The following is a 22,761-nucleotide window of genomic DNA, read 5'->3' as shown; positions in this document are numbered from 1 at the left end:
GACATCTCTGCTTGGAAATTTCAGCTACCCCCACTTCAAGCAGAAATGCCACCCCCAGCGGGAGAGGAGCTCACCCTTGGCTTTTGAAGCAGCCTTGGACGTCAAATAGCACTGTTTCTTTCGGGATGAGATCCTGGTTTATTGGAAATTAGCTTTTTATTTGAGGTTATTTCAGAGTATGCGCTCGAGACGGTGGTGAATAGCACTAGAGCTGTGCTCATCCGGGCCACTGTGCCGTGACTCCATTCTCTGTGAAACTGCCATAGCCATAGGAGTTAAATAGGGATTCATTTCTGTGAAATAGCTAGACACATGTATTATACATATTTTTGATAACCCACGTCAAGCTGGAACACAAACGGGCATGTCTAATCAAGGAGTTAGGAGAAATGGCCCAGTGAAACTGCGGTTGACAGGTAAGAATGTAAAACACCCTCGCTGTCTAGCTTCACTGGCTTGTTAGCTAATGGCGCTATCAAGCTAACGTTACTAGCTAGCTACAGTAGTTGGCTAGTTTTCTGCGTGAATGTTTACACTTTGTTATCCGCAACAACGCGATGTTATATTTACAAACACTGGTCAAATGTCGTTAACTACGATTCGAACAAGCATACTGTTTTCTAACAAGTAATTGTGTATTTTTTCAGTTTGTAATACTGGCCAACGTTAGTTTACCTACCTAGTCAGTTAGCTGACATAGTCGTGATTAACGTTGATTTACTGTTAACTAAGTTAGCTAGCTAGCGAACTCTCCAATTAAAAAAAGCCAACACATTTGGGGTCATCACAATGACTGCATTAGTTAATTGTTACAACAGTTTTGTTTGCCCACCCATCGTCATTACTTGTATGTGTTGTCCTATAATCTGAATTACAGTACTACTAAATTCAATTATCAGTGACATTATTATAAATAGGTAACGTTAGTTACACATTTTCGTCATTCAGGAGCGATTTACATGAGCAATTAGGGTTAAGTGCCTTGCTCAAGGGCACATCGACATATGTTTCACATAATCCGCGCTGAGATTCGAACTAGCGACCTCTCGGTTACTTGCCCAACGCTCTTAACCGCTAGGCTACCTGCCGCCCGAGTGTGCAGAGACTGCCCATAGTAGCCAGAGCTCGGTAATGAACTTTCAGCACCCCTATATAGCCTCAGCTTGTAGTGCATTCCCCCCTGTTTTAAGACACTATTCCTTAGGGAAAGGAGCCAGCATGAGTCCCCTTAACTTTCTGTCCTATTTGGTCTTATTCACGGTTTCTTACAACCCAAACATTTGTCTGTTTACTTGAGAAAGCAGTGTTTTGACTGGGGAGAGGAGGCGATAGCATGCCCTGCGTTTCATGTTTCTCCATGATCAGATCAAATTCCTGACCCCTCTATCTCCTGGGAACAGCCAAATTAAATATTTAGTCTTGTAATGTACTAGCCGGAAAAAAGCACTGAGTGAACAAGAGTTCTTCGCGGTCCGGCAAGAGTTGTCTGGTTGTTTGGAATATTCCATTACTTTGAAGATGTTTACCATACAGACCTAATTGCGTAATACCAAGGTAATCACTTGTTACTAACAAAGTAGCCTGTAATGTTACCTCTGTCCATACAAATGCTATCTTCATTATAGAAAAACAAGTACTTAGTGTGACCTTTTTTAAAAGGCTGTACATTTCTATTTTGCCCAAGATTTCTATGATGCAGTAAGCCAAGGCTATTCTTCAATAATGAGGCGTCCTGCAATAATAATACAAAAAAAATCTTGATTAGTGCAGTGAAGGCCTGGGTCTCTTTTTTCCCCATATGTGAAATGGTTTTAAATGGGCTGCTGCATTGGTCTTCACTCGGAATCCCAGGAATGTGAAACGGAGAGGAAACGTGAGTCTCTCCAGATCATAGGAACATCCTCTGTCTCGTTCACGCCATGGAGAAGGGGAAGAACGCTTCAAACCACTGCTCCTCTCAAACTGGGGAACACCACCACACATTTTAATGTTGCACATTTGTTGCGTGTGTGTGTCGTAGACAGGCCTCTCCACCCCGGTCTGTCTGTCTGCTCTGGTCTCACTGAATGCTCGCTTGTCATTTAGGATAGGGGAAGGGGTGGCTTGCAGACAGTAGAGCTCGATCAGTAGAGTTTGCTGGGTTACTCTTAAGCACTTATAGCTTCCTTGGGTCTATTGACTCTATTCAGATCTGAGCCGCCATTATTGTCTAATCGTAATGTAATCGTCAATAAACTACTGTGTCTGCTACCAGCAGCCTGGGAGACGCCTGAAGGTATTCTCAGGCCATTTGTCTGTGCGTTTGCCATTTAGAGGCCACATTCAAACTGTCAGTAGTTGCAGCTTTGCCTTGCAATTTATTTGCCATTTCCTCTCGTCTCAGATGCAATTTCGCTCAAGGAATAGCTAGAGCTAATCAAGGCCTAGCGGTTAGGCCGCATTCCACAGACATCTAAGATCAGTGCTAGTCTGTGAGGGGAGACGCCGGGGTGTTTTTCTGCACTGTTTTCCACCAGCCACAGTCTTTGGCACCCGACTGCTGGTCACAGATCAGGATTGATGGATTGTTTAGTGTGACCCGGTCCTGTTGTTTGCTCACTGGGCTGCTGTCTGATGAAGTCACCTGCCGTTTTGAACGGAATGCCGTTGCCAAGCAGTAAATGGTGAACAGTCTGGTGCAAAGCCGCTACTCCCAACACTACCGGGAGGTGACAATTGCTGCTGTTCGCACCGCTAGCGAACAGCCTGCTGCTGTGAGCGAACTACTAAATGGCTAGCCATTCCAACTCCATTTGCTCCTTTGCCTCCAGTTGGCACCGTGAGCATGTAGTGCCAGCCTGGAAGAATTGTTTCAGATCTCTCTTATGCAGCACAGTCTGTAATCACGCCGGGTGCATCTCAGCTGTCATAAGTGGCTTTTTCTCACCATCTAGGCCTCTTTTCCTAATGCACCGATGTGACAAAAATTGACTGGTGAAAGCTATTAGCCTAGACTACTTAGTAGGCATCTAATATACAGTTGAAGTCGGAAGTTTACATACACCTTAGCCAAATACATTTAAACTCAGTTTAGCACAGTTCCAGACATTTAATCCTAGTAAAAATTCCCTGTCTTAGGTCAGTTAGGATCACCACTTTATTTTAAGAATGTGAAATGTCAGAATAATAGTAGAGAGAATGATGTATTTCAGCTTTTATTTCTTTCATCACATTCCCAGTGGGTCAGAAGTTTACATACACTCAATATGTATTTGGAAGACCCATCTGTAACTAAACTTTAACTTCCTGACTGATGTCTTGAGATGTTGCTTCAATATATCCACATAATTTTCCTTTCCTCATGATGCCATCTATTTTGTGAAGCGCATCAGTCCCTCCTGCAGTAAAGCACCCCCACAACATGATGCTACCACCCCGTGCTTCACGGTTGGGATGGTGTTCTTCAGCTTGCAAGCCTCCACCTTTTTCCTCCAAACATAACAATGGTTATTTTGGCCAAACAGTTCTATTTTTGTTTCATCAGACCAGAGGTAATTTCTCCAAAAAGTCTGATCTTTGTCCCCATGTGCAGTTGCAAACCGTAATCTGGCTTTTTTATGGAGGTTTTGGAGCTGTGGCTTCTTCCTTCCTGAGCGGCCTTTCAGGTTATGTCGATGTAGGACTCGTTTTACTGTGGATATAGATACTTTTGTACCCGTTTCCTCCAGCATCTTCACAAGGTTCTTTTCTGTTGTTCTGGGATTGATTTGCACTTTTCGCACCAAAGTACGTTCATCTCTAGGAGACAGAACGCGTCTCCTTCCTGAGCGGTATGACGGCTGCGTGGTCCCGTGGTGTTTATATTTGCGTACTATTGTTTGTGTACAGATGAACGTGGTACCTTCAGGCGTTTGGAAATTGCTCCCAAGGATGAACCAGACTTGTGGAGGTCTTGGCTGATTTCTTTTGATTTTCCCATGATGTTAAGCAAGGAGGCACTGATTTTGAAGGTAGGCTTTGAAATACATCCACAGGTACACCTCCTATTGACTCAAATGATGTCAATTAGCCTATCAGAAGCTTCTAAAGCCATGACATAATTTTCTAGAATTTTCCAAGCTGTTTAAAGGCACAGTCAACTTAGTATGTAAACTTCTGACCCATTGGAATTGTGAAATAATCTGTCTGTAAATAATTGTTGGAAAAATTACTTTTGTCATGCACAAAGTAGACGTCCTAACCGACTTGCCAAAACTATAGTTTGTTAACGAGAAATTTGTGGAGTGGTTGAAAAACTAGTTTAATGACTCCAACCTAAGTGTATGTAAACTTCCGACTTCATCTGTATTACATGAATCTATCCCATGACTAAAGGTCAGTGCAGAGGAGGAAGCCACTTTAGACTGTTAAGTCTCTCTCTAGCATTTTGGGAAGTGGGCCTGGAGGAGCTGAGTAAGAGTGAGTGGGGAAAAGCCAGGAAGCTGGCGATTTTAAGATAAAGGCCCCGCCTCCGTCCTTCCTAGGCTGATCATTAGCTGGTGGGGGGAGAGAGCGAGAGAATGCATTTTTGGAAAGTTAGCAGAGGCCACTGTCTCAGCATTCACTCAGTCAGCAGTCAGAAAATAACGTTTGTGTGTGTCCTCAAAGGGAACACACACACTCTTCCACAGGATGTATCGTCAGCACCGAGCTAAATTAGGAGCCCTGTTGACTCCTGCCCCTAAAATGAAGGAAATGTATTTGATTGTGTTTTGTGAAGGGTAACCAACATCTGGTAAAGGTACGCCAACAAGACAATTTTAAATGGCATTGGGAGCTGGTTTTACTGCCCTCAGCGCTGTCCTGTCCCACTCTCCGTCCTAGCAGGATTAAGTTAATGCTGGTTTACACAGTCTAGCAGGCTAGGCCAGATGTTTTGAATGAAAGCAGATTAGAGGCATTCGTTTGCTGTTAATCTAAATCGACACAGGGAGAAGAGGCCATGCCCGTGTGTTATTGTTGTCACTTGGTGTCGGCTAGTTGTATACCGCCACATGAAACCCATTCTCCCGGGTCAAACTAGATCTTACCCGCAAGGCGAAGGCTGCTGCAAATACGTTTTAGCCTAGCAGCCATATTGATTAGCACATTTTTTGTTGTTGTTGATTCGCAAAAACATTTTAAGATAAGGCAGCACAGTATCCGTCCAGACAGAGGCTTAATTTGGCCACGCGGCTCTCTTCGCCCACCCGGCTCTGCAGAGCAGTCTGACCCATTTTAAGGCGCAATCAATAGGCGTTTGTCAGAAATCCATTGCAGCAATCTCCTCTAAGTTTCTGTGTTGGAATGAAAATGCTTCTCAGTGTTGCCTCTCCAGCTGAATATCAATGGGAGGAGAGTCCGATGAATTGGCTCTATTACGATTCACTGCCTTGAAATGTGGGGTTTGATGCCTTTCTGTAAGTCACAAGGGTCCTAGTACGTATTGTAAACCAGCCTACATGCTCCTTTCCATACTGCACACAGTTGACTTTATTTTTCTGTCTCTCCTCTCTCTCTGTTCTTTTTCATGTTTCTTCTATGGTCTGTCACTCAGTTTTCTGTACGTCAGTACAACGTTCCCCCTATGACAACCCTTCTGTGTGAGAAGTGTCTAGCAGAGGAGGGAGTGTGTGTATGCGTCTGCTCAAACATTTCACACTCATTGTAGCCTACTGAAGCGAAGCAGCCCATCTGGGATGGCCTGCCGTGTCTGTTCTTCTCTGGTTTTTCTTACCCGAGTCTTTCCTCAGTCGAGGTTGTCTTTTCATGTTGCCTCTGTCTGCTTCATACATGCATTATGCTCCCATTCAAGCTACAAGAGACACAGAGGAATGGAGAATCGGTAAGGTTTAATAGAGAATGACCTGAAGGCTCCTGTCAAAAGCTCAGTTATCGTCAATCTTGACTGTTTCCTTAAGGTAATCATCAGATGACTCACTCACTATTATGCCTATATGATATTGTAGAGCATGTATCCTCCTAGCTGCAGTGATTGTCAACCCAGGATCTAGACTCCGGATGTCTAGGTCAGGGTGTAAAACACACGGCCGGCGGAGGGGTTTGAGTAAAAAAAAAGTAATAAATTGTGGGGAAAAAATGTTGGGGGGGAAACGAACTCTGTACTTTCAAATGACTAAAACCAAATCAAATCTGTGCAGAAATGATAATCAGCCTATTTTCATACAGTTTCTTGACTGTCCAGCTCACTAACAATCACTAGACAGTCAGGAAGCATTGAAAATTACCAAAACAATGCATAGAGGACAATTATTTAGCCGATTTTTGCCGGCAAGGAAATATAACCACTTTTCAGTGCAACCCTCCTGAAATCGTTCAAGACCGACTGTGGCCCCTGGGGTGGGAAAATATGTTTGATGCCCCTGCTCTAGTTTATCAGTAACCCCAGGAATGTCAGTCAGAGTAGTAGTGGGGTGGAGACCAGAGCTAGTCTTTCTAACCTGTGAATGAATGGCTCTTTTGGGAGTGATATATATATAGTGAGCAGGTCTGTTTGAGTGTGTGGGCTCCAGCTATGGTCAGTTAGCAGTAACTTAGGAGGTCTTGTGTCATCTGCGTTGAATAGACCCCTCTCTGAGCGGTGTAGTCTATAGCCGAATTGTGTAGTCTGTGTGCATGGCCCTTGTAATCGGCCATTTAGCAGACACTGTTATCCAAAGCGACTTAGTCATGCATGCATACATTTTTCAAATGGGTGGTCCCGGGAATCGAACCCACTACCCTGCCGTTACTAGCACCATTCTCTACCAGCTGAGCTACAAAGGACCAAGAGCAGTTAGCGATGTGTGTTGGCTGTGGTCAGTAAGCGGCTGTGTAGGGAGTCCTGTGTCATCTGCATTAAAGTCTGAATAGTGCAGTGTAGTCTGTAGCCTTATAGTGTAGTCTGTGTGCAAGGCCCTTGTCTGAGCCAGAGCTTTTTTTCTCAGTGATCTGTAGATGGATGGAGAGAGAGAGAGGGCTTGTGTTGCGTCCAGGTGCTGCTATGCACATCCAGACTTCCTCGGCTCTGTTTAGTCTGCCCCGGCCACTCTCACACCACTCTAGATGACCTAGCTCCACGGCAGAGCTGCCCCCTCTTACATGGAAACCTTCATATCCTGTCTCTATCTGGCTGCTTTATATATGTTGCTCTGTGTGCCTGTGAGCCGACAAAAAGAGCAAATGATAACCCGGAGCAATAATAATGAAGATTTAATGGGTTGGTTGTCATCATTACTAGTTGTTGTATGTACAGTCATTGGCTTTATCGTGTCTTAATTGTCTGGTCAGGGGTCGCGTTACAGTTTTAGAAATCTGCATTTTCAAAACAGACCTTCCAAAAATCTGTTTTAAACCATTTCACCTGCGTTTTATATTGAAAGTCAAGTGATTTTTTATTTGTGTCAATTCGTCTGATGCTGAGAAGAAATTCCAATCAGAAGCTTTTTATCTGTATTTACAAAACGCAGCAAGATACTACTTATGTGTATTTATTTTTGGTGAATTGTGCAGTAGCGCGAGCCCACCTGTCTGGTGGGGTGTAATGCATGCTTCCCGGCTGGCACTGGCAGTTAGGCTAATCTGTTGCATGCGTTGGTTAGACATTTGTTCGAATTATGCACTTCAGGGAATTCACTTATCAATAACAGATGAGAGGGTTTTGTCTGAAATCCTTTACGACTTTGCAGATGTTAAAATTCTTTGAAGGTGCTCACGTTATTCGTAAGTCTAATCACCACGAGTCCTCGAGACAGTTCCACTTTAGTCTGCCCGTCTCTTAGCTGATGGGGTCTGACTGTTTTTATCTGCCTAATGGATTTGCAATCTACAGCTGTCTGACTGGACCGTTTGGAAATTGGCACATCACTGGCAATTGGGCAGTTGATTGCTTTATTGCCAAACTGTGTTTTCTGGATAGAAGATGACGTGTCTTGTTCACAGTTCAGTTAGCCGCTCTGGTTTGACAGTGGTTTGACATTTTTCTGTGGGGAATTGAAAGGCTCTGAAGGAGCGTCAACGTGGTGTAGTCGTGTGTGTGTGTGTGTGTGTGTGTACACGCATACGTTTGTCCACGGTTCACCTGGCCAGACAAGACAGGAAGGGAGAGAGGTTGGGTAGACTAAATGTATTTTTGTCATGTTGATACCACACACAAAATACTTTGCATTTTCTCAAAGCAAGCAGGTGTAGGCGGTTTAGACAGAGGTACATAGATTTAGGACCCTTTTTAGGAAGCTGTTTCCTTCAGCAATGGTTCTCCATTCATCTTCCCTTCAATTTTTCAGTTTAACAGATGAAGCGTTTCAGTCGTTAAAAGGGAGTGATTGTCTAAACGTCTGCTGAATGTTTTGCCATGTCATTGGAAAATGTAGTCTAGCCTAATGTGGCTGTTTTTAAACCAAGGTTGTGTCTGAAATGGCAACCTATTCCCTACATAGTGCACTTATTTTGACCATGGCCCATGGGGCTTTGGGCAAAAGTAGTGCACTAGAAAGGCGATAGGGTGCCATTTGGGACGCATACCAAGCATCTGTAAAACTACCTGCACCTTCAACCTCTGGTGCTGAGTTTCTACTCATTTTGATGATTCATGCAAGTTCTGCGCTCTGCACTCTTCGAATTATGGCTTAAGAATTCTGGCAGACACCGAACTTCAGTCTAGACAACAAGCAAATCATGTTATTGTTATTATAGCCCTGAATCCTAGGATTTAAGAATAACCCCCAGAAGTGGGGTATTGGTACGGTCTCACAAGGTCCTGTGTTTTTTTGTTGTTGATTCTGGCATGTCCCATATTGCGGGCGGGGAACGGAGCACCATGCTGTTTGTGGCCATCTCAGTTTCATTCTCTTGGTTTTCGTGCTGCGAGGGAGCCCCGGTATGGTGTGTAAGATTATGGCTTGTGTTTCATTGATACATTTGTTTTCAGTTTACACGGACATACAGTGAATTCGGAAAGTATTCAGACCGCTTGACTTTTTCCACATTTTGTTACGTTACAGCCTTATTCTGAAATGGAATCAATTGTTTTTTCCCCTCAATCTACACACAATACTCAATGACAAAGCAAAAACCGTTAAACTAAACATTTGCAAATGTTTTACAAATAAACTGAAATATCACATTTACATAAGTATTCAGACTCTTTACTTAGTACTTTGTTGAAGCACCTTTGGCAACAATTACAGCCTCTAGTCTTCTTGGGTATGGCGCTACAAGCTTGGCACAGCTGTATTTGGGGAGTTTCTCCCATTCTTCTCTGCAGATCCTATCAAGCTCTGTCAGGTTGGATGGGGAGCATCGCTGCACAGCTATTTTCAGGTCTCTCCAGAGAAGTTTGATCGGGTTCAGCTCTGGCTCGGCCACTCAAAGACTCCCGAAGCGACTCCTGCATTGTCTTGGCTGTGTGCTTAGGGTTGTTGTCCTGTTGGAATGTCTAACCACCTTTGCCCCAGTCTGAGGTCCTTAGCGCTCTGGAGCAGGTTTTCATCAAGGATCTCTCAGTACTTTGCTCCGTTCATCATCCCTTAATCCTGACTAGCCTCCTAGTCCCTGCCACTGAAAAACATCCCCACAGCATGATGCTGCTACCACCGTGCTTCACCGTAGAGATGGTGCAAGGTTTCTTCCAGACGTTACACTTGGCATTCAGGCCAAAGAGTTCAATCTTGGTTTCATCATACCAGAGAATCTTGTTTCTCATGGTCTGAGAGTCCTTTAGGTACTTTTTGTAAACTCCAAGCGGGCTGTCATGTGGCTTTTACGGAGGAGTGGCTTCCGTCTGGCCACTCTACCATAAAGGCCTGATTAGTGGAGAGCTGCACAGATGGTTGTACTTTCTGGAAGATTCTCCATTTCCACAGAGGAACTCTGGAGCTCTGTCAGTGACCATAGGGTTATTTTCAAGGCCCTTCTCCGATTTCTCAGTTTGGCCGGGCGGCCAGCTGTAGGAAGAGTCTTAGTGGTTCCAAACTTCTTCCATTTAAGAATGATGGAGGCCACTGTGTTCTTGAGGACCTTCAATGCTGCAGAAATGTTTTGGTACCCTTCCCCAAATCTGTACCTTGATTCTATCCTGTCTCGGAGTTCTAGGGACAATTTCTTCAGCCTCATGGCTTGGTTTTTGCTCTGACATGCACTGTCAACTGTGGGACTTTATAAAGACGTGTGTGCCTTTCCAAATCATGTCCAAACAATTACATTTACCACAGGTGAACTCAAATCAAGTTGTAGAAACATCACAAGGGTGATCAATGGAAACCGGATGCACCTGAGCTAAGTTTCGAGTCTCATAGCAAAGGTATTTCTGGTATTTCTAATACATTTGCAAACATTTCTAAACCTGTTTTTGCTTTATAGGGTATAGTGTGTAGATTGAGGAATATTTTAATACATTTAGAATAAGGCTGTAACGTAACAAAATGTGGAAAAAGTCAAGGGGTGAATACTTTCCAAATGCACTGTATACTAAGTATAGAGTGGACGCATTTGTGTGGAACACTGGTCTGCAGAGAGAAGTCTGCTGTCGGCAAGTAGGGGATTTGCACGTGATTTAGCCCAAGATGGACGCTCTCGATATTCGATAGGGTTTTGATTATATGATTTAAAGCATAATTTGAACCAAGGCTGGCCCATGAAGTCTCAAGGAAATGTAATTGTGCCTTGGTCTCAATAATGCAGATATTCTGTTACAGAATATTGTCTCACAGTGGGTTTCCTATTCAAAGTTAAAAACGTCGGCCTAGATCTTTTGCCAGGCTCTTTCCAAGGCATCATTCAACCCCCTTAATCATGGTTGCCGTGGCTGATTTTCAGGTCGACATTCTCACCATATTGAAACGGACTCACCTATTGGTCCAACTGACAATAGCACCTGCTCACCGAACCAGAAGTTCATTCTCCTTCAAATAAGGTTTAATAAGGGCGAAGCCCAGGTTTGGCGAGCAGCACAGCATGCATCAAGTTTGGCTGAAGTGTCTGGTGCTTCAGGGCCCACCATCTACAAAGCACTTTTTTACAGTGCTAGATCACGGTTGGTTAAATCCTCTCTTCATCCAGGTCTGCGAGAGCAAGATGGAGCTTTATCTGTTATTCAAATTATCCTCGAACTTTGTGGCATTCGTGTGCTTTAGAGTACGACAGTGGAACGAGTGCACACCTCATGACTTGCATAACAATATTATGGGTGGGAGCGGAGGCCGGGAGGAGAGTTTTATAGGTGGGCCGAAAGACCAATACATTAATCTTTCTGAAAGTGCATTCTTGGGCTTATGTCTTAGTGTAAACTAGTATCATCTGGAAGAAGGACTACCTTACTGTGTCTTACTATATGCCTTTTTAAAATTCTCTCTTGCTGTGCATTCGCCCAAATGTCTCTCAATGCACGTGGTCACAATGTCAAGATGCAGCCAAGTCAGTTTGCAGGTGCTGATGCTGCTTCACTTTGAGCTATTTTTACCCTCTGACCTCAGTGCCCTGTAAGATGCAAAGAGATACTGTATCCTGTCTCTCGCTCTCTGCTGTTTGCGATCGCTCGCCGGATCTGGCCCAGACGGCGTACAGACACCGCTGCCGGCGGCTTCTCTCCTCGGTCTCTCTTCCTGTCTCAACCCCGCGCACCGCCGCCACCGCAACAAAACAGATGCCTAGCCGCCGCGACCTAGCATGGCTTCTTAGACAGAACTGTTGATGTAGCTGACGTCATGCGTGAAAAGGTGTAAGAGTTGTGGCCAACTTGCCAAGCGAATGTTCTGCTGCTTCTAAGAACTGCTGGCGACATGACATGAGAGACCGTCATTGATAACATCTTTGCATGAAGGTGTTGGAACAGTGTGGCTTCAGTTCAGTTTCAAATGTCACTCAATTTATCTGACTAGCCGTTTTGGGTATTGAAGCACAGAGAGGGGTTTTTGAGGATCTGTAGAGCCTATGTAGACTAAAGACTAGAGAGAGTGCATTGGCTGTCCTCCGTCAATTGACTTTCCCAGTCATTCTATGGTCCGGTTGTTGGCTGTAGCAGACGGGGCCTGACTCTGGGGGGGTGTGAGTGTCCCTAAACCCTTGAGGAAGTAGTGAAGGTGAGGCTGTCTAACACTCACTGTTTTTGTTTGGCGGTCGGGGTCTGTCTCACTGTCCACCAAATCAAATGTATTTGTCACATGTGCCGAATACAACATTTCCTTACAGTGAAATGCTTACCACCACACCACTGCGTGTCTGTTATGCCACTCAGCAGCATGTCTAGCTACTGTACTTTCCCCCCTCTCTTTCCCTTTCCTCTCCTGCTCCAATGACATCCCTCTTTTCCTTTTTCTTCCTTTCAACCACGTAGCGCTGTACTTCTGTGGGATCTTTTGGTTTTCTTGCTGAGATGCCTGGCTTTCTCCTCTCCGTAACAGTCAATATCAGAGGTCCCCTTTTTCTTCAATGTTGTAATTCTAGTTAGCATTTAAGCTACTGTCCCTCATTTAGACTAGGTGGCCTCCATTATGAAAGCTCTGCATGCAGTATTGTTCCTTCAGTGGAGAGCACAGCATGCTAATGCATGGCACCGATAGACCTTACGTGGAAAGTGATCAGTACAAGACAGAAGCATAGACGACGTGAAACACGAACACACTGTTTGGAATGGAGTGTCCGTTTCTCTTCCTGTCTCTGATTCAAGCTCTCATGACCACAACAGCCCTGGACTCCAGTGAAAGTCTGCCAAGCTTAGCCCAATATTTATGTGTACACGGAGACTGTCAGGAACTGCAGCCTGAGTAACCTTTCTCTCTCTCTCTCTAGGGGAATTACACAGACGGCTGGAGAACATGACAGTCTGTGCTGTCTTTCTGTGTCTCTCGCTCTCTCTGTGTGTCTCGCACTTTCTGTGTGTGTGTCGCTCGCTCAGTGTGTGTCGCTCGCTCTGTCTCGTTCGCTCCGTCTGGCTCGCTCGCTCTCTTCTCTCTCTCTCTCTCTCTGTTTCTCCACCCGTCTTAACGTTGATGATGATGACGGATGTCAGACGGGAGTGGGCTCTCATCCGTACTAGAAGCGCAAAGTGCTGTAACACCCTCCCACCAGTTCCACTGCCATATTGTCAAGGGGGGGGGGGTATGCATCATGTGAGCTGGTGGCGAGAATCTGTTCCCCTCCGTAGTGTGCCAGTCTGCCAGAGCATCCGTCCATGCGGCCCATAACCCCCACACGTTATCATTAGCGTGAATGACAAGCTAGATGTGATGTCACTACCAGTGCACTTCCTCTCAGGCGAAAGTTGTCTCGTCTAGCACTCTCACGGCTCCCGCGTCCCCATTCTCTCTTCTCAGCTCTGTCTGCATATAGAGAGACTTGATGTGTCCCTAAAATTCTCCGGAAGCCATATAAACTAACTCTCGTCTTGCACTCTCGCGGCTCACCCGTACCCCTTATCTCGTCTCAGCTCAATCTACTATATAGGCTTACTTGATACAGTATGTGTCCACAGATTCCTCCCCAGCCACATTTTCACAAATGTATTTATTAACACACTAAGTCCCCTTAACAGAGCTCCCTCTTCAGCGCTCTCCCTCCAACCCCAAAGTGGCTCATCCCTGTCGTAGGGGTTTTGAATTGAAATACTGGCACATCCATTTCCCAGGGCTAGGCCTCCTTTTCTTTCTTCCTCTTCCCACGTTCCCGGGGCAGATCTGCAGCGCCAGATGGGAAATGATTCATCGTCTCTGTATGGGCTGCTGTGTGTGCGTGTATGGTGTGTGTGCAAGTGCATTTGCACATGTGCCTGTGTGTTTGCACGCCTGGGGATTGATGAAAAGTCAAACTGTTTGGTTTGGAAAGGCCCAAATGAGATGAAATGTATGTGAGCCAACATGTAACGTGACCAACGCTATTCCCAAACATCCCTCCTTTCCTCCCCATCCGCTTCTGCTTTAGGGATTATGTTGATATCATGGGACAAATGGGAAGTCAAGTGGAGATGCGTACAGGGAGAACTACGGCTTCTGCACGTACAACACATATGGTGCTCTCACAGACTGCAAACGTGCACAGTAGGACAGACACCGACACGCACACACATCCACTCTCTTCCTGTCCAGTCCCAGCCTCTGACACCGTTCCAGGTCAAGGAAGAATAGCAGGGTTGGTCAAACCCTGAGTCGTGTATCTCTGAGGCTCTCCCTCCCACAGCTTCAGCTGGGCAGAGCCTCAACCAGAGAGGCCCCCGCAGGAAATGACTTTGTCATTGGTCACAGGTAGAGCAGCATTCCAAAGAGCGTCATATCCTATTAGTTTTTAGACAAAACCACAAAGCGCTCTGGCATGTGATTGATACATTTTCTGGTTAGGCTAGATGAACCGTATCAATGAACAGCCGAAGCATGAAACCTTAATTTGGAAAGTACAAATGTTGGAGCTCTAATTTAGCATCTATTATTTTACCTGATAACAACCATCAGCTAGCATACTTATCCTACTGAGCGTATTCTGTGATATTCTGTATTTACACTAGCCTAGCTCTCTCTTGCTCACTCACCTCCCTCTCTCCCAATGAACAAACCCTCCCTCCCGCCGTCCTCCCCTGTTTGTCAGGCAGCGTGCCAGCTTGTGAGCGGCGGCGCTGCTCTGCGTTCCACTCCAGATTCCAGATTAGCGTCTGGGCGCTGATGAGGGGCGTGTCAACTGGAGCAGCTCTGGAGCAGGGAGCCATGGTTGAGGCGGGGCTATTTTAACGGATGACATAATTGGCATCCTGAGCATTCGTAGAGCTGTGGGAGGCTCTACGAGGGCGTAATGGCTGGCCAAATGAAGTGTGCTGTAGATTAGAACTCTTGTTTGATGTCCTCCGCATCAGTGTGTATGTGTGTAGACGGCCCGGGTCGTTCTAGCTTCTGTGTCAGTTTACTACCCTAAACTTCATACGTACACGCCTGTATGTCTAGGAGTGCTGTGTGATTGGGTAGGTTTTTCCACTGAAAGCCGACAGGCCAGGGAGGGAGCCGTGGTGGAGGGGAAGAGGAAGCCTTTTGTTTGTACTGGAACAATGCTGTGAATGAGACAGTGTGGGGCTGAAACAGGAGTCCAAACAGGACAGAGGTGATTGATGGGCGTCTACAGGCCCTGCCTGTTGGTAATGAGGTTTGCAACGTGGGTGGTGTGTTGGGGGAAGAGTCTTGTTCGACAGCCTTGTTCGAAAGCATGGCCTGGGTCATAACACAGAGCCCATTGCAGGGATGTGGGTGAGGTGTGTCTCTCTCTCTCGGCAGCTGCATACACGCACTCCTTTTGACTTATGACCTAAACTAGCTGGGAATCTATCCATTGACTCTTTTCTCCCTTGTTTTCACACACCCCCGCTTCCTAAAAAGCAGCCCGTCCTTCCCCCCTTCTCAGTAGTTTTCCATCCCAGCCCACTTTGACCACAGTGTGAAAAAGACGATGACAGAGTCACCAAAGCTCTCCAGACTAGTAGTCTAGAACATTCAGCTTATCCTATCCCAATCCATTGGAGGTCAATAGCTGAACTAACGCTGGATCAGTGTTCTGCTGTCTCATTAGGCTAATATACAGTTGAGTTGACAGGGTAATGTCTAACTGTATAGATGGCTGTAAAGATTTCACATACAGTGCCTTCAGAAAGTATTCATACGCCTTGACTTATTCCACGTTATGTTGTTACAGCCTGAATTGATTAAATCATTCTCTCACCCATCTACACACAATACCCCATAATGACAAAATGAAAACATGTTTTTAGAAATGTGTGTAAATGATTGAAAAATAAATTCAGAAATATCTCATTTACATAAGTATTCACAACTCTGATTCAGTACTTTGCTGTAGCACCTTTGGCATTGATTACAGCTGTGAGTCTTTCTGGGTAAGTCTCTAAGAGCTTTCTACACCTGGACTGTGCAACATTTTCCCATTTTTCTATTCAAAATTCTTCGCTGTTCACTTGGTAAGCAACTCCAGTGTAGATTTGGCCTTGTATTGTAGGATATTGTCCTGCTGAAAGGGGAATTCATCTCCAAGTGTCTGGTGGAAAGCAGACTGAACCAGGTTTTCCTCTAGAATTTGACCTGTGTTTAGCTCCATTCTGTTTCTTTTTATCCTGAAAAACTCCCCAGTCCTTAACGACTACAAGCATGCCCAAATCATGATGCAGCCACCACTATGCTTGAAAATATGGAGTGTTGCCCCAAACAACACTTGTATTCAGGACAAAATGTGAGTAGCTTTTATTTTGTTTTTTAACCCGTTTTCGCCCCTATTTCGTGGAATCCAATTGGTAGTTAGTCTTGTCTCATCTAGTGCGCGATGGGACATGGACATCCCTGCTGGCCAAACCCTCCTCTAACCGGGACGACGCTGGGCCAATTGTGCGCTGCCCAATGGGTCTCCCGGTCTCGGCCGGCTACGACAGAGCCTGGACTCGAACCCAGAATCTCTAGTGGCACAGCTAGAACTGTGATGCAGTGCCTTAGGCCACTGCACCACTCGGCAGGCCTCTTTGCCACTTTTTTTTTGCAGTATTACTTTAGTGCCTTGTTGCAAACAGGATGCATGTTTTGGAATATTTTTATTCTGTGCAGGCTTCCTTTTCATTTTGTCAATTAGGTTAGTATTGTGGAGTAACTACAATATTGTTGATCCATCCTCAGGAGAAAACGATCACAGCCATTAAACTGTAACTGTTTTAAAGTCACCATTGGCCTCATGGTGAAATCCCTGAGCTGTTTCCTTCCTCTCCGGCAACTGAGTTAGGAAGGACGCCTGTATATTTGTTGTGACTTGGTGTATTGATACACCATCCAAAGTGTAATTAATAACTTCATCATGCTCAAAGGGATATTCAGTGTCTGCTTTTACATTTCTTTACCTATCTACAGTACCTGTAGGTGCCCTTCTTTGCGATACATTGGAAAACCTCCTTGGTCTTAGGTTGAATCTGTGTTTGAAATTCACTGCTCGAATGAGGGACCTTATGTACCCGATCTGTATGTGTCGGGTACAGAGATGAGGTAGTCATTCAAAAATCACGTTAAACACTATTATTGCACACAGTGAGTCCATGCAACTTATTATTAGACTTGTAAAGCACATTTTCCCTACTGAACGTATTTAGGCTTGCCATAACAAAGGGGTTAATTCAAGACATTTCAGCTTTTCATTTTTCATTAAAACATAATCCCACTGGCATTGTGTGTAGGCCATTGACGACAAATCTCAATTTTAATTAATTTTAAATCCGGGCTGTATGTGGAAAGTCAAGGGGTGTGAATACTTTCTAAAGGCAATTTATGCCTTAGTCATATCTAACTTGACACCTCAGTGAGCAGTGTGTTTTTCAGCGCAACGCCATAAAATCATGCCATAAAATGCAGATCTCATGCACTTTGTGTTACATTTTAATCTCTTCCTCCTCTGGTTATTACTGTAGGTTGGTCCCTGCTTGCAGGGGGGAGCTGGGTCTCTGACTCTGAGGACATTGAACCATTTTGTTTGTTCTGCGGGCCTGCAGCGTCTGGTTGCACTGCAACCGTCTGTCTCCAAGAAAGTTTATTCCTAAATAGAGTTAACATTCTAAAAAAAATTGATTTGTTACTTTGCCTTTTAAGTTCCGCTGGGCTAAATCTTACAGCACTTAGCCTAGCTTATAGGCTATTCATATTGCTGCCAATTGCTGCAATGTTTCATGCTATAAAATCTCTATATCCGCGCACCAAAGTAGAAGACTTCCTTGTTAAACAGCTTCTTAGCCGTAGTGTATTGACCGTGCTAATTTTTACTACCAACATAACATTTATAGAAGCTAATGTGCGAATTTATGTAATTTAGCATGGCAGTAGAGAGAACTGAGGGACGGAAAGGCAAGTTTGCGATTCACGTGGGAATCAATGTTGTGTTGAGTCCATTAAATGTTTTCCACTTTTTTTTTGTGGGTAGATCAGCTTTAATATTGCAGATTGTGGCTTCATCAATGTAATCCTTTGCATCATCTCCAATCCACTGTTTTTTTGTGTGTGTGAGCCAATCAGATGTTGTGACATTCCAGGTGACTACCTCATGAAGCTGGTTGAGAGAATGCCAAGAGTGTGCAAAGCTGTCATCAAGGCAAAGGGTGGCTACTTTGAAGAATCTCAAATATAAAATATATTTTGATTTAACACTTTTTGGTTTACTACATGTTCCATATGTGTATTTCATAGTTTAGATGTCCTCGCTATTTTTCTACAATGTAGAAAATAGTAAAAATAAAGAAAAACCCTTGAATGAGTAGGTGTGTCAAACTTACTGTAGATTTTCGGTCACAGTATATTTTACATTAGTTATCTTGTTATTTTTAGTCCCACCCTTCAGCACCCCTCCCATCTATCTCTGAACACCATCCAGTTTTGTTTTTTTCGACTGTGCTGTGATGTTTCACAAAAGTTCTGAACCTTTCTATTTTGATTAGTTTCTAGATTATATATTAAAGATGGAAAAAAATCCTAAGAGTATTATTGATCGGTTGACTATGAATTTTCGAATCACCCAGCAGTGTTATTTGCAGGGTTAGCTCCAGATAAATTAGCAATTTTTTACCAAAACAAATTATCTAATTATTGTTTCTTCACAGCAAAATCTGCAGAGCTGGAATGGTTGTATTCCCCATTTATATACAATTTTATTGGTTGCAAGAATTTTGTATAATTGAAAAACTAAGTTGACAGTCTTTCTTACACTATCATTTTCTTTCATAGTTTGAAAAGACAATCCTCTAAAAGCTTCCCTAAAACATGTTCTACTTGTCCATCCAGATGCAGACTATGTCAAAATGGTGCCATTTTCTCTCAATGTCAGCCCTCTGTGGACAGACACTGTATGGGATTATGTTTGACAGTGTCTAGTCACACCTAGAGCTAGAGGATGTAAAATGGCAAAGCCAATAGGCCTACTTGAACTGGACTGAAATTGATACCTGTCAATGATCTATTGTGGGGTTGCAGGTAGCCTAGTGGTTAGAGAGTTGGACCAGTAACCGAAAGGTTGCTAGATCGAATCCCCGAGCTGACAAGGTAAAAATCTGTCGTTCTGCCCCTGAACAAGGCAGTTAACCCACTGTTCCTAGGCCATTGTAAATAAGAATTTGTTCTTAACTGACTTGCCTAGTTAAATAAAGGTAAGAAAATTGCCTACAAGCAGAGTTTTGTTAGCATGAATAATTTAGAAAGCATGCATTAGGCATAAAAATAACTTGTATGTTGTTGCTCCTGAACCGGATGATGGGATTTAAGAATGCTGACTGCAGGGATGAAGTCACTTCAATACAATAAGCAGTCCTTTCATGGTTTGAGGCTCTACTATCTAAGCATTGCTCTACCAACAATAAGGCATCTTTGGAGGCTGATCGGCCCTTTCGCCTACAATCGCTTCACTGCAATCCCTTCTCAGCCCGCCAGCAATTGTATTCTAACGTGAACAAATGGACCAGAAAATGGCCTAGTTGACTGTGGGAGATTTGCCCAGTCACGCAATCTCCACCAGCTACCTACCAGGCAGCCACAAACCTTTGGCTCAGGGTGGTTTAGCCCGGTATGGTTTCATCATACCGTAATCACAATTTTAAGAGGCCTGGGGTGATTGTAGTTAGTTTCCTCATTGGACTCACTTATCCCGATTTCATCATGTTGAACAACACAGATGTCCTGCAAGGCTAATTCGAACATTATTCCATTGTGCAGTGTGGATGTGTAATTTTTTCTTTTTTTAGAGTAGGCTTATTGCAACATATGGTCCCCACTCGACTTCACAAAGCTTATAGTGAGGTACAGTGTCAGTAAAGAGACAGAGGGAGAATTTCTGTCCTGTGTCTGCCAGAGGGACATTTTATTTATTTAGTCATTTTTGGTGTTCAGGATATTCAGGAAAAACTCCTGGCTCTATAATGACCCTTAGCCCTGGATGAGGGGTAAATGTCCACATCCACAATGGCCATTGTTTCAGACAGTGAGATCAATGCCCTTGGCTACTTCAATACTCTGAGTCAGTAGTCGGGTGACGGGCTGCCTGCAGTGACGTGGCCCTCAGGTATAACTCCTAAGGGAGACACAATGGAGGGGAGAGGAGCTCTGAGTTGACCTCTGTGGTGGATGGTGATGACTCAGTGTCTGGACAGTGCATTGAGTGGCGACTGTCTCTTGCCTCCTCATCCTCAGTTGGAAGATAAAGTTGTTAACCTTTACTGGTTTGGCTAGGAGGTAGGCCTAGTCAAACATGTGCAAACGTTATGGTGGTTGAACATATGGTTTGGGATTCTTGAACATGTAGCATGTGCAATATTTTTCTTTAGGCCATGATTTATTCATCCATTCGTAGGCCAAGTTCTTGTAAGGACATGATCTTAGCTACTAGTACCTATTTAGGCCAAAAGTGCAGAAAAGGATTAGATACATTTAAGCACACACAGGAGCAGTGAAGACTGAAAGCCGATTTATGGCCTGGCATCTGCAGTGGCCGTACAGCATTTACAGTGATGCAGCCTCTGCAGAAGTCAGAGCCATTCATACTTATTGAGATTCTCTGAGCAGAGCAGAGTGTGTCATACGCATCCAACACATTGGTCTGCACCACTTGTAGTGATTCAGGACTAATCTCGGTAGCCAGCCAAGACCTAACTTCTTCTGAGACGTTGGAGTCGGTTTCCCAGTGCTTGACATAGGTCAGCCAATATAGCGTGAAGTAAAAAGGCGGTACCATTTTACCACCTGCAACTCCACTTCAACCCTTCATATTTTTTTGTTGCTTTACGAGCTTGTCCTGCAACTGCCTCTTCTCGTGGCAAGCATCCCCTTCCATAGATGCGGTAACACACACTGTCAATGGAACTCGACCAAAACAATGGAAATGCCATGGAAATGGGTGAGGGAAAGATCCTGAATCTCCTCATTTCCCCCAAGCAAAATTAGCCTACATTTAGGCTATTGTTTGTGTACTTCACACTGCATTAGCTAAAAACAACTGACTACCACCACCAATTTCTGTATGCTAGCTATGCTACCAGCTTTTACGAACGGGAGTTAACATATAGTAGTCTAAACCTTAAAGGAGACAACTTTATAAATGTTTTGCAGCGAAAACAGCCAAATATATCCAGATCCGACTTTAGTAACCACATTGTGGGCCTGTTAAAATACATCAATCATGATGGATTTGACAGATATCCACTTTGTTAGATCAGATTTGTTGAATGTGTGCCAATTCGGCGTCCTATCCCCCACGGTTTGCATTTCATTGACTTCTTTACCGCATTTCTCCCCATTTACCTCTTTCCAAGAGTTCAAACAATCCCTACACGAGGTGTCATAAAGATGTTTTATATTTGCAAACTTGTTCTGATAGCCTTTTGTCAAAGTTCTACATGTTTATTGTGAAGGAAGTTGCAAAGGAAGTGAGTTTGTGTTTATACAGGAGGTACCGCCCCGAACTACTGTCAACCAATTATATCAATGCTGAGCTATACGGAGCCCTCCACATTGTTGCAAAATTTGGGAGGCGCACGGCATCGACCGGCAGAGCTCGATTTGGCCTCCGGAGGCTCCGCAATTGCGTCACACCCTCCGTACGGAGCCTTTAGGAGTGACCATCTACAGCAGGGTTTCCCAACCCTCTCCTTCGGGCCCTCCCAGACCTTTCAAATGTTTGTTTTAACCCTAAATTGGCACACCTGATTCAATTAGTCAAAGGCTTGATGATAAGTTGACTAATTGAATCGGGTGTGCCAGTTTAGGGTTAAAACAAAAATGTGAAGGAGAGGGTTGGGAAATCCTGATATTCAGGGTATCCCCTTCAGAAAAGGCTTAAAGAGGATTCTTTCTAGTTTGACATGGGCTGTCAGCAGGTTCTGTGTTTACAAGAGGCTCCACTGACCCCTGTTTCCCAGGTCAACATCAGAGAACGCTTGGTCCTCAGGCTGGGCTGAGAAGTGGTCACCTCAGTTTCCCAAACTCGGTCCAAGGGTTGCTCATTTTTTGCCCTAGCACTACACAGCTGACTCAAATAATCAACTAATCATCAAGCTTTGATTTGAGTCCGCTGTGTAGTGCTAGGGCAAAAACCAAAACGAGAACCGAGTTTGGGAAACGCTGCTTTAACCCATGGAAGCTGCAGCCTATTCTGTTTTTGTAAAATACATAGCTGCCTACCTAATGCTGAATTTAAATAATCTTGATTTCATTTCTTCAAATAAAATCTAATGTATTAGGCAATAGGCCTGTAGGCTACTGTACTGAAAGGTTGTCATCTTGACATTTCCCAGCCCCGATCACGCCATTTAATTCTGTATCCCCACTCATTATCCAAAAGTGTTTCCTATGAAGTCAATCGCTGATATTGCTTTCCAGAAAATGTAACCCATCCCGGGTTGAAAAGTTCAACTGAACTGAGGAATTGGGGATGGCTTAGTTTCGGGGGTGAAAAGTTCACCAGTTTATTAATAATGCAGCATGTTGGTGTGAAGGAGACGCAACAGACAGCTGTCTCTAGTGTTAAAGACAGTGTGAGTGCTACTTCCTCTCCTATCTAGACGCTTCCATAACATCTTTGCATGTTAGATACGTATTCTGTCTGAGTGTAGCTTCACCCAGAGAGGTCAAATGGAGTTTGAGGCTTGAAGTCCCTCGCAGCACGGCTCTCATGAGGGTGGTCCGTAGTGCCATATGTTATGTAGGCCTTCACACTATTATCAGAGGTGTGTGTGTGTAGACACACACTTACACATTCAAGATATCCCGTTGGCATGCA

The 22,761-nt window shown here is 44.3% G+C and overlaps 1 protein-coding gene across 3 annotated transcripts in view; it reads left to right on the top strand.

Moving 5' to 3' along the window:
- Window positions 1-22,761, top strand: part of LOC120032501 (E3 ubiquitin-protein ligase SMURF2-like) — a 66,732-nt gene continuing 43,971 nt past the window's right edge. For all 3 annotated transcript variants that reach the window (XM_038978609.1, XM_038978612.1, XM_038978610.1), the window contains exon 1: window positions 1-416. In XM_038978609.1, the coding sequence (XP_038834537.1) occupies window positions 365-416 (52 nt within the window). In that variant the 5' untranslated portion in view covers window positions 1-364. The remainder of the gene's footprint in view (window positions 417-22,761) is intronic.

This window comes from Salvelinus namaycush, chromosome 39 (genome assembly GCF_016432855.1).
Source record: "Salvelinus namaycush isolate Seneca chromosome 39, SaNama_1.0, whole genome shotgun sequence".
NCBI classification, from domain to species: domain Eukaryota; kingdom Metazoa; phylum Chordata; class Actinopteri; order Salmoniformes; family Salmonidae; genus Salvelinus; species Salvelinus namaycush.
The sequence above is the reverse complement of the archived record's forward strand: the minus strand, read 5'-3'. Positions and strand labels throughout refer to the sequence as shown.